The sequence below is a fragment of the Myxocyprinus asiaticus genome, chromosome 32 (genome assembly GCF_019703515.2).
Source record: "Myxocyprinus asiaticus isolate MX2 ecotype Aquarium Trade chromosome 32, UBuf_Myxa_2, whole genome shotgun sequence".
Classification (NCBI taxonomy): Eukaryota; Metazoa; Chordata; class Actinopteri; order Cypriniformes; family Catostomidae; genus Myxocyprinus; species Myxocyprinus asiaticus.
In genome coordinates this window covers 31,655,738-31,671,115 of record NC_059375.1, presented here as the reverse complement: position 1 = coordinate 31,671,115, position 15,378 = coordinate 31,655,738, and the positions used below count along the sequence as shown (strand labels likewise).

At 42.5% G+C, this 15,378-nt stretch overlaps 1 protein-coding gene across 1 annotated transcript; it reads left to right on the top strand.

The window, feature by feature from the left end:
- The first annotated feature begins 6,487 nt into the window (after positions 1-6,487).
- On the top strand, positions 6,488-9,618 carry LOC127423215 (ectonucleotide pyrophosphatase/phosphodiesterase family member 7-like). The gene is made up of 6 exons (XM_051667354.1): positions 6,488-6,734; positions 7,155-7,300; positions 7,735-8,367; positions 8,465-8,708; positions 9,317-9,444; positions 9,598-9,618. The coding sequence occupies exons 1-6, from the start codon at positions 6,494-6,496 to the stop codon at positions 9,616-9,618; spliced, it is 1,413 nt and encodes a 470-aa protein (XP_051523314.1). The 5' UTR covers positions 6,488-6,493.
- Positions 9,619-15,378: the final 5,760 nt, after the last annotated feature.

The following is a 15,378-nucleotide window of genomic DNA, read 5'->3' as shown; positions in this document are numbered from 1 at the left end:
AAAGTGGGTCCCAAATTATAATTAATAGTTTTGATCTATTGTCAATACGCTACGATGCGTAGGCAGTTTATATATGTTTGATGAGGAAGAAAGGGGTTCTGATTGGTTAACATTGCAAGGTGTGCCAGGGTGACCTATCAGCCTGCGCCACAGAGTTTCTTAACTGAACTTAATTTGTCATTCATTCCGTAAGTGTTCATTATGTGAGGGACACATCCCGCCATCAGATCAGCATGAGAGCTGCATTCACTGTCTGGGCCGCGCCCACGCAGAGACAGCTCTCATAGAGGGAGACTGCCCTGTGAGGGCATGAGTCTCAAGATGCTTCACTCATGAATCGCCCTCGTTCTGAGAGACAATTCAAGCCCCGCGCCAATGGGAAACCCCCACACAACAAAAACACTCCTGACACACAATGCTGTTCCCCTCTTCCCCACTACTGTTTGTTGGGAAAGGAATGTTGTTGTTCATAATGTTGTAAAATATGCTGTTTCTGTGTCTCACATTCAATCACATGCAATAAACAATGCAATGCACTAGTTGCACATGCATGAGACACTCACACTTAAATAAATAAAGATCTTTCCCACTTCAAAGCCCACACATTATGCACAACTGCTTCCCAATGGTGAGCGGCGCATTATATCATACAATGACCAAATCAAATTGCCCCCTGTCCCATTACACGGACGCGTGGCGAGCCCTTACGGGCATTTCCGACTGGGTGCTAAAAATGATCAAACAAGGTTATATGATCCAATTTGCACGTCGGCCGGCCTGTTTCAACGGTGTTCTGTCTTCCACAGTTCCGTCTGAAGATGCGCTAGAGTTACCAGCCAAAATACACAATCTTCTTGTAAAGAACATGATATAATTATATTATTTTTCACACATTATACATTTGCACATATACAGTGAAATTCCTTTTTTTCACATATCCCAGCTAAGCTGGGGTCAGAGTGCAGGGTCAGCCATGATACAGCACCCCTGGAGCAGATAGGGTCAAGGGCCTTGCTCAAGGGCCCAACAGTAGCATCTTGGCAGTGCTGGGGCTTGAACCCCAAACATTCAGATCAGTAACCCAGAGCCTTAACCACTAAGCCACCACTGCCCCTATGATAGAGGGCTGTCTGTCTGTCTTTCTAGCTTTTCATTCTGACATCATGTATCACCACATTCTGGTTCACTCGGACAACACAAAAGTAGTTGCGTATATAAATCACCAGGAAGCGCTGGCTCACGTATGGCCGGCAAAACGCAAGTATGCATTTCCCCCAGTGCACCTCCTTCATTCTGTCATCAGCACAGTCCGAGTGGACATGAAAACAGTCCTGTTAATTGTGCTGAAATGGCCTAATCATTCCTGGTTTCTGGAGATGGTAGAAATACCAGACGGTTCTTCATGGGAAATACCGCTGAAGAGAGATCTTTTCTCTCAAACACAAGGCACGATTTGGCATCCCCAGCCAGAGCTGTGAAGCCTACATGCGTGGCCTTTGAACGGAGCACAACGGACGAGCCAGAATTGGTTCAGTCGGTTATGAACACCATTTTACAGTCTAGAGCACCTTCTACGAGATGCCTTTACACACTGAAATGGAATGTGTTCACTAATTGGTGCTTTTCACACAGCAAAGACCCAGTGAACTGCCCTATACCTGAAATTTGTAAATTTCTTTAAGAGCGATTGGACGCAGGGCTCACACCGTCAATGCTCAAAGTTTATGTGGTGACTATATCTGCGTATCACGCACCTGGAGCTGGCACCTCTACAGGCAAACATGATTTAATTATAATTCCTTAAGAGAGTGGGGTGGCTAAATCCCCCTCTCCCGGCTACATTCCTGACATGGGACCTAACTCGGGTCCTAAAAGTGCTCGCAAGGCCTCCCTTCGAGCCTCTGGACTATGTTGAATTGTGTGTGCTTTCTCTCAAACCAGCCCATCTGGCACCAACAATCATGCCACAGTACAAATAACTAAGATCAAATTTTTTCCCCATTCTGATGGTTGATGTGAACATTAACTGAAGCTCCTGACCCATATCTGAATGATTTTATGCAATGCACTGCTGCAACATGATTGGCTGATTAGATAATCACATGGATGATTGTTGGTGCCAGATGGGCTGGTTTGAGTATTTATGTAACAGCTGATCTCCTGGGATTTTCACACACAACATTCTCTAGAATTTACTCCAAATTGTGCCAAAAACAAAAAAACATCCAGTGAGTGGCAGTTCTGTGGACGGAAATACCTTGTTGATGAGAGAGGTCAACAGAGAATGGCCAGACTGGTTCAAACTGACAAAGTCTACGGTAACTCAGATAACCACTCTGTACAATTGTGGTAAGAATAATAGCATCTCAGAATGCGTTCATGACCTCAAGACTATATTATTGTAATGCATTACTGGGAGGATGTCCAGCCAGATCAATAAATAAACTTCAATTGATTCAAAATGCAGCAGCCAGAGTGCTGACGAGAACCAAGAAATTTGATCATATTAGCCCCATTTTATAATCGTTACATTGGCTACCTGTTAAATTTCGTATTAATTTTAAAATTCTGTTACCTACGGACAAAGCTTTGAATGGTCTAGCTCCGCAGTATTTAAGTGACCTTCTACCATGCTATATTCCATCACGTTCATTACGATCATACAATTCTGGCCTGTTAATAGTTCCTAGTATATTAAAATCCACAAAAGGAGGTAGATCTTTTTCATATTTCGCTCCTAAACTATAACTTCTAACTATATATCTCCCTAACACTGTTTGAGATGCAGACACACTCACTCAGTTTAAGTCTAGACTAAAGATTCATCTATTTAGCCAGGCATACACCTAATTTATCCCTCAACTCACAATTAGGCTGCTTTAGTTAGGTCTGCCAGAACCAGAAACCAGAAACATTGATTGTGATCTATAACTCTGCAATAAATTGAATGGCATCTATGCTAATATTATTTTATTTGTTTCCCTGTCTCAACCTCGGGACTCCTATCCTGAGGTCACCAGCTGGATCCAGCTCCATCCCTACTTCGTGTTGGACTCCACTGCTACGTGTCGATGTGTGATGATGACTAATAGCAGCGGGTGCCAGCCAAACATCACTTCAGTCTACGATGGACTTCAGAGGATGAACTGATGCCAACTCCAACCATAAGACATGGGATACTTCATATGCCATTTCCTGAACCTTGGACTTAGGATAGACCTCACCGAAATTACTGGCCAGGTTGAACTGCGATGCACCTAACTGATCTCTGCCTGCATCACCTCGGTCTAATGATGGACTACACTCTTGTAATGGAATACATAGACTATCAATTAATAGCCAACAAAACCCTTCATCAGCCAACTAACAAGAACAATTGCATCTATGTGAACTTCTGCAGTAAATCCATGATGGACTTCAAAGACATTAGTCATTAATCTTACAGTTCATACAAAATCTTTGTTTAAACACTGACCCTTAACACTTAGTTTAATAATTTTAAACCATGACTTGCACTATACATATGTAATACTGGTATTATATTCATGATGTTAGCCAGAGGGGAACTGGCCCCCACAGTGAGTCTAGTTTCTTCCAAGGTTATTTTTCTCCATTAGCCAACATTTTATGGAGTTGTGTGTTCCTTGCCACAGTCACCTTCGGCTTGCTCACTGTGGTTATAAATACAATTATTATTTAATTACTTATTTTTAAACACAATTCACAATCATATTTTATCAAACTACACAATGATGACTATAAGACATTATAGATATTACAGTTTTATTTACTGTTAATGCCTGATCTTCTGTAAAGCTGCTTTGAAACTGTGTGTTGTGAAAGGCTCTATACAAATAAAAATGACTTGACTATTCTGAGATGCGGGTTGGCGCTATTTGGAGGCTAGAGGGGGACCTATACAATATTAGGCAGGTGGTTTTAATGTTGTGGCTGATCAGTGTATACTTATGCCCCTCTTTTTAAGTACAGGCTCCATGACTTTTTACACAACCACCTGCATTCAAACAGTTGTATTTCCCAAAAGTCACAGGCACTTTCCTTACAAATAAACTTCCTTCCCGACTGAGTTTGTGAAGGGCTTCATTCACACTATATGACTATAGCTCATATATGCATTCTGAGTGTTCCCTTCCTGGCCCACCATGACGGTCATTCACTTGCGGCATACTCATGTCAGTCACCATCCCACGGGACTGAAGCGTCATGTTTCCTCTCTGGAAGTTTATGTCGTGTAGTGCAGCATGATGAGTTTCTGTTCCTGCCAATGTCTGTTCCTCATAGCGTCAGCTTAGTGACGCAATGTCAAGTGTACTGAGTCGTAAGGGAACGTCTCAGTTACATATGTAACCTCGTCCCTGAGACGAGGGGAACGAGACATTGCGTAAGATGGCCGCACTACAGACTCAGAGTTCTTTTGAGGTGCGAGCGATGCTCTCTTGACCCTCAGTCAGAAAATTCTGAGGAATGGTGTTTGCGCGCCCGCTTTTATACCAGACAGCTGTGCCTAAAAGTGTGGGGCTTAAACACCAGAGCCAATTTTAGAATTGCCGTTATTGTAAAAAGGTTTCAACTAGGTCATATAGAAGGACACTCCCCATAGCATCAGCTTAGTGATGCAATGTCTTGTTCCCCTCGTCTCAGGGATCCATGGTTAAATATGTAACTGAGACGTTCTTCCACCCAAGTGTACCTGGCCCTGAATTTCTCCAGGGAAACTGCCCCTAGCAGCTTGCACACAATAGGTCACTTTTTGAAGCATTGTCCTATTAACGAATGTAAACAGACAACTCAATTAGGCAATGAGAGTGTTATGACAAACATGATCACACGGGAAGTCAGCATGTTGATTCTGAGAGTTCCAGTCCGATAGGATCAGCCACATTATGCCGACACACAGCATCTCCTATCAGACATTTTTGCATCGGCTCCAGCGTGTTTACCTTCCCCTGTAGCATGACCGGAAGCACGTTGCGTCAGCAGGCGAGAAGTAATCGAGTATACATAATCAGTGACGAGCGCAATTTGGAGGTTTCATTTTTTTCTCTCCAGCATTACATTTTTACTCCACTGATGGTTAAGTTAAGGTTTGGGGGTTGGGTAGGGGGATACAGTTTATGCAGTATGCATTCCTCTATGCTGTATTACAGCCTGTTCAGCTGAAACTCAATTTACAACTTGCTTTTGGTGCCCCTTCATGTACATTTCACCTGTAACACAACAATGAACTTGGTTTATACAGATACAGTTTTGTTAACAATCTTGCTTTTTGCCTGACAGTCATTTCTGGTCTAACGGCCTCAGCCTTCGACAGACTCTTTTGTATTAGGGATGCAAATTTTGGCAAATATTTTTAACCGACTAACCACAAGTTTTAACTGGTTATTAACCGGTTCACCGATAAGCCATGAATCAAACTAAAGTGACCAAACAGGCATGACAAAGCTTTATACTGGCTGAAACAAAACAGGCTCACATGACACATGTGCATATTTAACAATAGTTATTACATCAACATCTGAATGAATAAACTTTCCTACTTATATTTCGTAACAAACTAATTTTGAATGGATCACTTGCGTGCCAAATGAGCCTATGAGGTGATAACTTTAATAGTATAATGGAAGAGTAAAAACAGTCTTGGCCTACCCACAATGTATGCTGCTGGGAAATCCTAATAGTTTACGTCATTTTCACGGACGAAATGGTCCAAACGCATGTTACACGCTTCATATTTCCTTGTCTATCAGACTGAGAGGAAGACAGTGGTTTACATGTTAACAGCACCCTCATGTGTGCATAACATGCCCTGTGTGGTTATCCCATCAAATTACCTCTCTGTTGTTTCTTCATTTAACCTCTCGTTTAATTTTTAACTGATAGTATTAGTCGAACAAATTGTTAATGCCGGTCAGTCGGTTAACCATTTACATCCCTATTTTTTATGTCTTTTGCAATGCTTATGCATACATAAAAGACATGGTTCACTCAAAAAAAAAAAAAAAAAAAAAAAAACATTCTGTCATCATTAAGTCATCTTCGTCTTGTTCCAAACCCAAATGACTTTCTCCTATGGAATACAAATGGAGATATTAGGCCGAATCTTAGCCTCAGTCACCATTCACTTTCATTGTATGGGAAAAAGATGCACTGAAAGTAAATGGTGAATGAGCGTAACATTCTGCCTAACATCTCCACTCCATTTGTGTTCCAAGGAAGAAAGTTATACATGTTTGGGAAAACATAAAGGTAAGTAAATTATGGCAGAATTTAAATTTTTCAGTGAACTATCTCTTTAAGTTCACATTATCATTGAGGTTTATGCGATAGATTACATGCTTGTGTAATCTTATCCTGCAGCCTTATCAGAAGTTACAGGGTAACAGCAATTACTCAGCTATTACCTAAGATTTATAGCTCACTGCTTATAATATAAATTGAAACATTGGCATTTAATATTAAGTCTATACCAGTCATGTTATTGGTACTGGGTCTGCTTATTTTACCTGCGGCTCTCTCTGCACCAGCCAGAGATCACTGCACCACTGGAAGAAACAAACTACTACTGATCAGCTTTGATGGGTTCAGATGGGACTATGACCAAGATGTGGACACCCCAAATCTAGACAAAATGGCTAAAGAAGGAGTCAAGGCAGCATACGTCACCCCACCCTACTTGACCATCACCAGTCCTACACACTTCACCCTGTTAACTGGTAAGAAGAAAGAGATACCAGCAATTCATATTAACAAAGTAATTGTATGTTTGCAATACATTTTCTTTATAATAAGTAGTAAGAAATTAATCAATGGCGACCCTAAAAAAATATTGGTATAAACATTTGGTCCCACTTTATTTTAATTGTCTTTAACTGCTATGGTATAATATTAAAATAGATACAATACAATGCTACATGTTGTTCTGCTTTATTCTCACAAGATGCTGCTACGGAGGTTGAGGTACAGTTAGGTTTAGGACTAGGGTTAGGGTAAGGGATGAGGTTAACAGTGTAACTACAGATGTAATTAAAAAAGCAATTATTGGTTAATCATTTAAAACATTTTAGGGAGAACATTTTACATTATGATAAAGGAAATAATGCCATTTTGTTCTTCTTTTTTTTTTTTTTTTTTAGGAAGGTACATTGAAAACCATGGAGTCATTCATAATGTGTGGTTTAACACAACCACACTTCAGAGAAAAGAGTACTACATGACACAGTTTGTGGATGAGTACTGGGATAATGGTAGTCTACCCATCTGGATCACAGCTCAAAGACAGGTACATCTTGAACCCTATAAGCAGTTAACAGCTCGAACAAAACATCTGCAGAAATCTTTGAAATCTCTGAAGTTTAAAATTTAAGTGTAAAGTTTGTAATTGAAATTTCAGTGCTTATCTTGCTGACAATAATAATAATAATAATAATAATAATAATAATAATAATAATAAAAATAATAAAAATAATAACTTAGACCAGCATGAGGTTAGTGCTGGTTTGGTGGTTCTAGTTGGTGGCCATGCTGTTCACCAGCTTATGACATCTACCAAAATCTTAAGCACTTACAGTAAGTAGTTAACTCCTAATGGTCAAGTACTACACTTTGCTGGAATATAAAACTGATACAAACACTAAAATATTGCTTAAACATCCTGTTTGTTACATTTCTATTACATAAAACACTAAACCAACTACTTTATGTGGCCTTTCTTAGGGTCTAAAAACAGGATCCCTACACTTCCCTGGCACTGCTGCCACCTACCAGAAAGAAACAGTCCAAGTGAGGGATGTAGAACCAAAAGTTTATGACTACACTAATGAGACTGCATGGAGGGAAAATGTGGATAAGGTGATGGGGGAATGGTTTAAAGATCAAGACTTGGACTTTGTCACCTTATATTTTGGCGACCCAGATGAGACAGGGCATAAGTATGGGCCTGATTCTCCTGAGCGACGTGAGGCAGTCAAAAAAGTGGACAGAACTGTAGGCTATATAAGAGAAACTGCTGAGAAACATGGACTCAGTGACCAACTGAATATTATCATCACATCTGACCATGGAATGTCCACAATGAACAAGGGAGAGAAGGAAAATCACATTGTTCTCACTGACATACCTGGTTTCAACTTGAGAGATGTGCAATTCCACCTTTTGGACTACGGACCTTCTGGGATATTGTTGCCCAAAGATGGGATGATTGACAAGGTTTACCAAGCCTTGAAAGGAGGTAATCCTAATCTTCATGTTTACAAGAAAAACGACATGCCTGCTCGACTGCATTATGGCAACCATCCGCGCATCTTACCCATTATTCTCTATGCAGACCCAGGATATGTCATCAATGGGGTGAGCATTTAATGGTAAAATGTATATAATATGCTGCATCCTACATTATGCTATATTTTATCACTGACAAAATTCTATGTTCCAAATATTATTCCAGTTTTACCCATTCCTGTCCAATAAAGGGGAACATGGCTATGACAATAATGTCATGGACATGAAGCCTTTCTTCAGGGCAGTTGGACCAGATTTCCACAATAACTTGCTGGTTGGACCATTTGAGACAGTCAACGTGTACCCTCTAATGTGCCACCTGCTGGGAATTAAACCAGAAATCAATGACGGGTCATTGGATAACACCCGACACATGCTGATCTCCAGTGGAGCGTCATGTGATTCCAGAGGCAAGTTTTAACAAGAACCAAATAAAAACGTTCAAAAATGCTTCCAAATCTAACAAAAAAATAAATGCACATACTGTTTACGTTATTTGCTATTTTAGAGGTAACTGTACTGAATAAAAGCGACTTATTGAGAGACAAAATAAAAATGCTAATGACGTGTGCTGTGATATGACATTTTGTTCCATTTTGTGAGTTATAAAATGCCTACTTGGGTAAATTTTAGACAGTGCCAATAATCAATAGCTTAATAAAATTAAATGATCTCTGTGTTGCCACAGTAGAACCTTTAGAGTTTAAGATAAACTAATGGTCAGAAGAAGTGGTCTCTTAACATGTTTTTGATAAGACTTTATGTACTGTTATATCAAAGGTTTCAAATGACATAGTCAAACTAACAATGCTATCCAATTGTATCGCTTTGTTAGCAAGTAGAGAACATGTTTGTGCAAGGCCAGTGTTATAGGTCCAACTCTTAAACCCTGTCTCTCACTATTTTAACATTGGAACATATTCAAAAAAAATTATTACACAAATTACAGAACTTTCAACTAATTAATCTCACTCCAAATGTGTGTGTGCCCTTTCCTTTTCTCTCTCTTTTTATTTAGATGCTCCAGAGTCAATCCTTCATAATGTGTTCATTGGTCTTGCTGCTGTGGCTGGATTTTTATTGCTTGTATTTGTGCTTGTTACATCCTACAATGTTTATAAAAGTAAATCGTCTCTGGTGTACAATGTAAAATGTTAATAAAAGCAAAATGTCTCTGAAGTAATGCACACAGTGAAATTACAGTGAAATTAGTTGTTAATGTTTTTTTTTTTTTTTTTTCTCAGAACAGTTCCCATATGTTTTTGAAAATGACTATTTTTTATCTTCACTCTCCAACAGAGCAGTACACATGGAAGATAATAATAAGGAAGCCAATTCCAATCAAACGTCATTCTAAGAGGGGCAATCAATTATATCTAAAAAGGTTAAAACAGCAGTGATTTTGAACCACAGACATGAACTGGGCTAATTAGAATGGGGTCAAGGTTTGGCTGTAAGCATGGCCCTCTTAGCCCTTGCTGGTATATGTCGTAATTATGGTTAGAAAAAAAACTTGATAGTTTCCATGAGCAAAGATTGTAGATTTCAAATTGCGTACTTCTGGAGGGTCATGGCCAGCCAGGCAACTGCCACTGAGATGAGTGGCAATGATAACAGATAGCCTTCTCCAGGTATTATAGAATGAATAATGAATTACCATAACTGCACAAAGAAACAAATGCTTGTTTATTTGACCATAATGGTAGAGCATGGTGTGAACCCATTATCCTATCCAAAAGCTAGTTTTTAGTTTGTAATCACTGCTGTCAATCGAAACAGCCCTTGCCATTTGCACCATGTGCATTCGTTTTCAGCGGAAATCATAATACGTTATCATGCCATTAAAGAGCTAGCATTTGACTTGTCTTTAATCTAATAAGAAGATAGGTTGATGCTCGGAAAGTGCATAAGATGAAATGGGGTCATGAAGGTGTCACATGGAGGCCGCAATATAAAGCAACCAAGGATACTTTAGTTATTGAAAAGCCTGGTTCAGAACCATGAAATTACCAAGAACACACACAGAGTAAGAAGTTGTGTGTGACAAATATTGATATTTAAAGCATCTCGTAGGTCTTCTGGGCTACATCTGGTGGCTGTGGGATGAATGGGAATGGGATTGGTATATGAAGAGAATGTTCATGTGTGATATAATAGATGCAAATTAGGCATGTAACAATACACAGTTTTCACGATACGATACAATACAGAAGCCTCACAATACGATACAATTATTTTTTTGTTTTTTTAAACGGCACCAATATTTTCACTTAAAATTATTCAAGGATTCGACATAAATGTATTTAGTGACACAACAGTGTCTGACATTGGCAACATAAAGCAGAGCTCTATAATAAAGTAACTTAAAACAACAACACTGCATTTATCAGCAGATTGTTATGAGAAAAACACAATTTTCGTGTTTTTCTTGAGAAAAATTATTTTGTCTAAATTCAAGTCATTTTAATTTCAATAGCACTTTTCACAATACACATCATTTCAAAGCAGCTTTGTAGAAAATCATGCCTTAAAGTCATAAAGCTCCCAATGAGCAAGCTAAAGGTGACCGTGACAAAGAAAAAAACTAAATAGTTATGGAGAAGAAGCAAAACCTTGAGATGAACCTGACCTCTGGCCAGGCACGGACTGGCCATTGGGAGAACCGGGACTTTTCCCGGTGGGCCGGCCTCGAAATGGGGCCACATGGGCTGCTGCGTTATGCAGAACGTGCCACAAAACGGTGCCACGATACATATGATATTGAATCGAGAGCGTCATATCGTTTGATACAACATGATACAATATTTTTTTACACCCCTAATGCAAATACGCATAAAAGGCCAAAAAAAAGAGCAAATATTTATAAAATGAAAGCAAGCTAAAATCAATCAAATTACCTTTCTTCCTCAATCTGACATTCCTCAAAACAGAAAAGAGCTCTCCAAAGAGAGGTAAAAGAGTGAATCACTTTGGGGAGTCGACAATTTTCTCAGTAAATTAATGAAAATGGTATATGGTATAGGAATGCAATATGTACCATTCCTGTACTGTTGTCAGTTAATAAAATATTACTTTGTCAAACATTGTTAGTGAATAAAATATTAGGAATTTATTAATTCAAGCCATGTTAAAAGCATTATGTCATTATCATAAATGGGACTGGGATATACAGAAGGGTGCAAAAGAGTCCACCACTGAAAAAGTTTCTATATTGCATCTTTTATAATTTTATATAAATATTTATATTACATAACATATTATCAGCATAACAATGAGTAAAAATTTGAAAAATGTACATGAATTTTAGAATTTCATAGTATTTGCTACCACTTTTGCTTAAATGATTGCATGCACTTGAGCTGGCATGGACTCCACAAGTTGTTTAGAACTTGATTTGAGAATGTTCCATAGAACAATTTGTATCCTTCAATTGAAATAAGGGAATCTGACCTTTTGTACAAAGGAGTAAGCATGTCACAAATTTGTATTTTTTTATTTGTGCAGAATCTTTCGGATTTTACATCATATCTTTTTTTTTGTTTTCAAATCTACAATTTCTAGATCACTTAATGTAATCAGATTGTGTCATTAGCATATACCAAAATACTTTTCCACTGTATTAATTTCCCGAGAGGCAAAAGTAAGAGTAAGAAACCTGGACTACACCATTTTTTTTAACTACGAGTAAATGTTGCCCTCTACTGGACTTCCTGTAAATGCAGCCAATAAAGTATTGAATTGGCCCAATGCAGTTCCCTGTCTGTCACTCACTCGACGTTGTGTAGATGTAGTGACACTAGGGGTTCGATCTTGAGAGCCCCAATCACCTTTGCTTAAAATAGAAAAGGCCAATGAGAATTGGCAAGTGGAATTTGCATGCCACTCTCCGCCCCGGACATACAGGTATAAAAGGAGATGGCGTGCATCACTCATTCAGATTTTTATTTCGGAGCCGAACGCATGTGTGTTCCGGTCACCAACGCTTACGCTGCTGGATTTACACGCATATCAGCGGTCACCCTCGCATGGTCGAGTGTTGTGCTTCCCCTGGGCGCTTCGGTGGCCAAGTCTGCAGGTGCTAAAAGAGTATATTCTAAAGAGTATATTTTCTTCTAAAAGAGCTCGCACAAACGATTGGAGTCTTTTTAAAGATGGCCTTTCACCTTTGTGCTACTGGATGTGGCCGTTATCTCTCCCCTCCGGATTCCCATGAGATCTGTCTCGAGTGCTTGGGGCGCCAACACGGTGAGGCAGCTTTCGTGGATGGGTCATGTTCTCATTGCGAGAACATGCCCATGAGAACGTTGCGGTCGTGGCTCACTTCCTGCTTCGTGAAGAAGGGAGCCACTGCAGCTGCTTCCCAGCCCTGTCCATCCTGGGCTGATACTCAGGCGGCCAGGTCGGCGAGCGCCGCGGATGATCTGGATGTTGACATGGGAGCATTTCCACCGGCTCAACCCCCGCGGACCTCCCATCCCCCAGCACACTCGTTCTACCCGGAGGAGCTATCGAGCGATGCAGGCGGTCCACCTCAGGGCAGATTTAATGTCTCGTTCGGGGCTCCTGACAAGGATGGGTTATTGATCGCAGCATCAGAGGGTGGGCTTCTGCTGTCGGAAGCGGACGAATCTTCTGAGCTCCCACCCACGAGATGGCAGCCGTGCTTGCCCGGGCGGCTGTGAACATCGGGCTAAAGTGGAACCCTCCACCCTGCCTTGAGCGTTCATGGCTGGATGATTGGTTTCTGGGCTCAGAGCACAAATCACGGCCACGCCCCTCCCCGCCCTGGTGCCTTTCTTCCCGGAAGTGCACGAGGAGCTAACGAAGTCATGGAAGGCAACTTTTTCTGCCCGTACACGCTTCACGGGCTCATCCATCCTAACTGGTCCATCCTAATATGTCGAGCTTCCCCAGGTAGAGTGCACCGTAGCGGTGCATTTATGCCTGCAGGGTGCAGCCACCTGGAGGGACCGGACTCTGACCAGCCTGGGTGAACTTACCAGCCCCACCATCGCCCCTGGGCCAGTGCAGGGTGCCCTCTGGGCCTCGGCGCAAAAGAGCAGTTTCCTCATTCCCTGGGTCATCACGCTCGCAACGGCCAAGCGCTGGAAGACTTTCCGGTCAACCAGTCGGACGCGAGTACCTTGTGTTCCCTCATTCTCCGTCGAGAGACAGCTGGAGAACAGGTAAGTGTGCTAGTCTCTGGGGCTGTGCACCTGCCCCAGCCACCGGCGTCTGTTGCGGGCTTGCGGAGCAGCATGTCCCCCCTGGGTTGTCTTCCAGGTGGGGCGCCTGCTCTGCCTTGTTGTGAACCACCCTTCCCGAGCATGATAATTCCAGTCGTCCCCTTGGTGCCGCTGGCGTGGAGTATGGAGGCCTGGTTAGGCCATCCTTCGGGCAGAGGCTGCCACCCTTCTGGCGAAGGGAGCAATAGAACCCGTCCCTGTAGCTGAGTCACACAAGGGCTGTTACAGCCCTTATTTTATTGTGCCCAAGAAAGGGGGAGGGTCGCGCCCAATATTGAACCTGCGTGCCTTGAACAAGGCCTTACACAGGCTTCCGTTCAGGATGTTAACACAGAAGCGCATCCTGGCGTCAGTATGACATCAGGATTGGTTTGCGGCCATCGACCTGAAGGATGCATACTTTCACGTATCGATCCTTCCTCGACACAGACCCTTTCTTTGGTTTGCCTTCGAGGGATGAGCATACCAGTATAAGGTAGTCCCCTTCGGTCTTCCCCTGTCCCCTCGCATCTTTACCAAGGTCGCAGAGGCTGCCCTGGCCCTGTGAAGGGAGAAGGGTATACACATACTCAATTATCTCGATGACTAATCCTAGCTCACTCGCGTGATCTATTGTGCGCACAGGGACCGACTTGGGCTTCAGGTCAACTGGGAAAAGAGCAAGCTCTCCCCTGTGCAGAGCATCTCTTTTTTCGGTATGGAGTTGGACTCGGTCCCTCTCACGGCACGTCTTATGACCGAGCTTGCACAGTCAGTGCTGACCTGCCTGAAAAGCTTCAGGCAGAAGGTAGTGACACCAGTGAAACAATTTCAGAGGCTCCTGGGGCATATGGCATCCTCGGCGGTGGTTCTCCCCCTCGGGTTGATGAATATGAGACCGCTTCAGCACTGGCTACAGACCTGAGTCCCTAGGTGGGCATGGTACCACGGCACCCAGCGTGTGACTATCACGCCACAGTGCCATCAGACTTTCAGCCCTTGGTCAGACCTCTACGAGGCGGCTGTTTGCCTTAAAGTGGCGTCTCTTCGCGAACTGGTGTTCTTCCTGTGGGGAAGACCCACAGAGGTGCGCGGTCAGGTCTGTTCTGTCTTTCTTGCAGGAAGGGCTGAAGAGACGGCTGTCTCCCTCTACCCTGAAGGTGTACATGGCTGCTATAGCAGCGTATCACAATACACTGAATGGGAGACCCTCACAGCAGCACGACCAGATCACCAGGTTCCTCAAAGGTGTGAGGAGGTTGAATCCTCCAAGACCACACCTGATTCCCTCTTGGAATCTCTATGTGGTCCTACCTGCCCTACAGAGAGCCCCCTTTGAGCCCCTGGAGCAGGCTGAGCTCAGCACTTGAACTGTCACTTGTCACGTGGCGCTCACTTTCATCAAGAGGGTGGGGGACCTACAGGTGCTCTCTGTCACCAGAAAATGCCTGGAGTTTGGGCCAGCACACTTTCACGTGATCTTGAGACCCTGGCCCGGTTACGTGCCCAAAGTTCCCACCACTCCCTTTCGAGACCAGGTGGTGAAACTGAAAGTGCTCCCTTCAGAGGAGGAAGACCCGGCCTTGTCATTGCTATGTCCAGTTCACGCCCTGCACATCTATCTGGACCGCACGCAGAGCTTCAGATGCTCAGAGCAGCTTTTTGTCTGCTTTGGAGGGCAGCAGAAGGGGAAAGCTGTCTCCAAACAGAGGCTGACCCATTGGATTGTGGATGCCATTTCTTTGGCTTACCAATCACAAGACCTGCCGTGCCCCTTGGGAGTTCGGGCACACTCCACTAGGGGTGTTGCATCCTCCTGGGCACTGGCAAGGAGGGCCTATCTAGCAGACATATG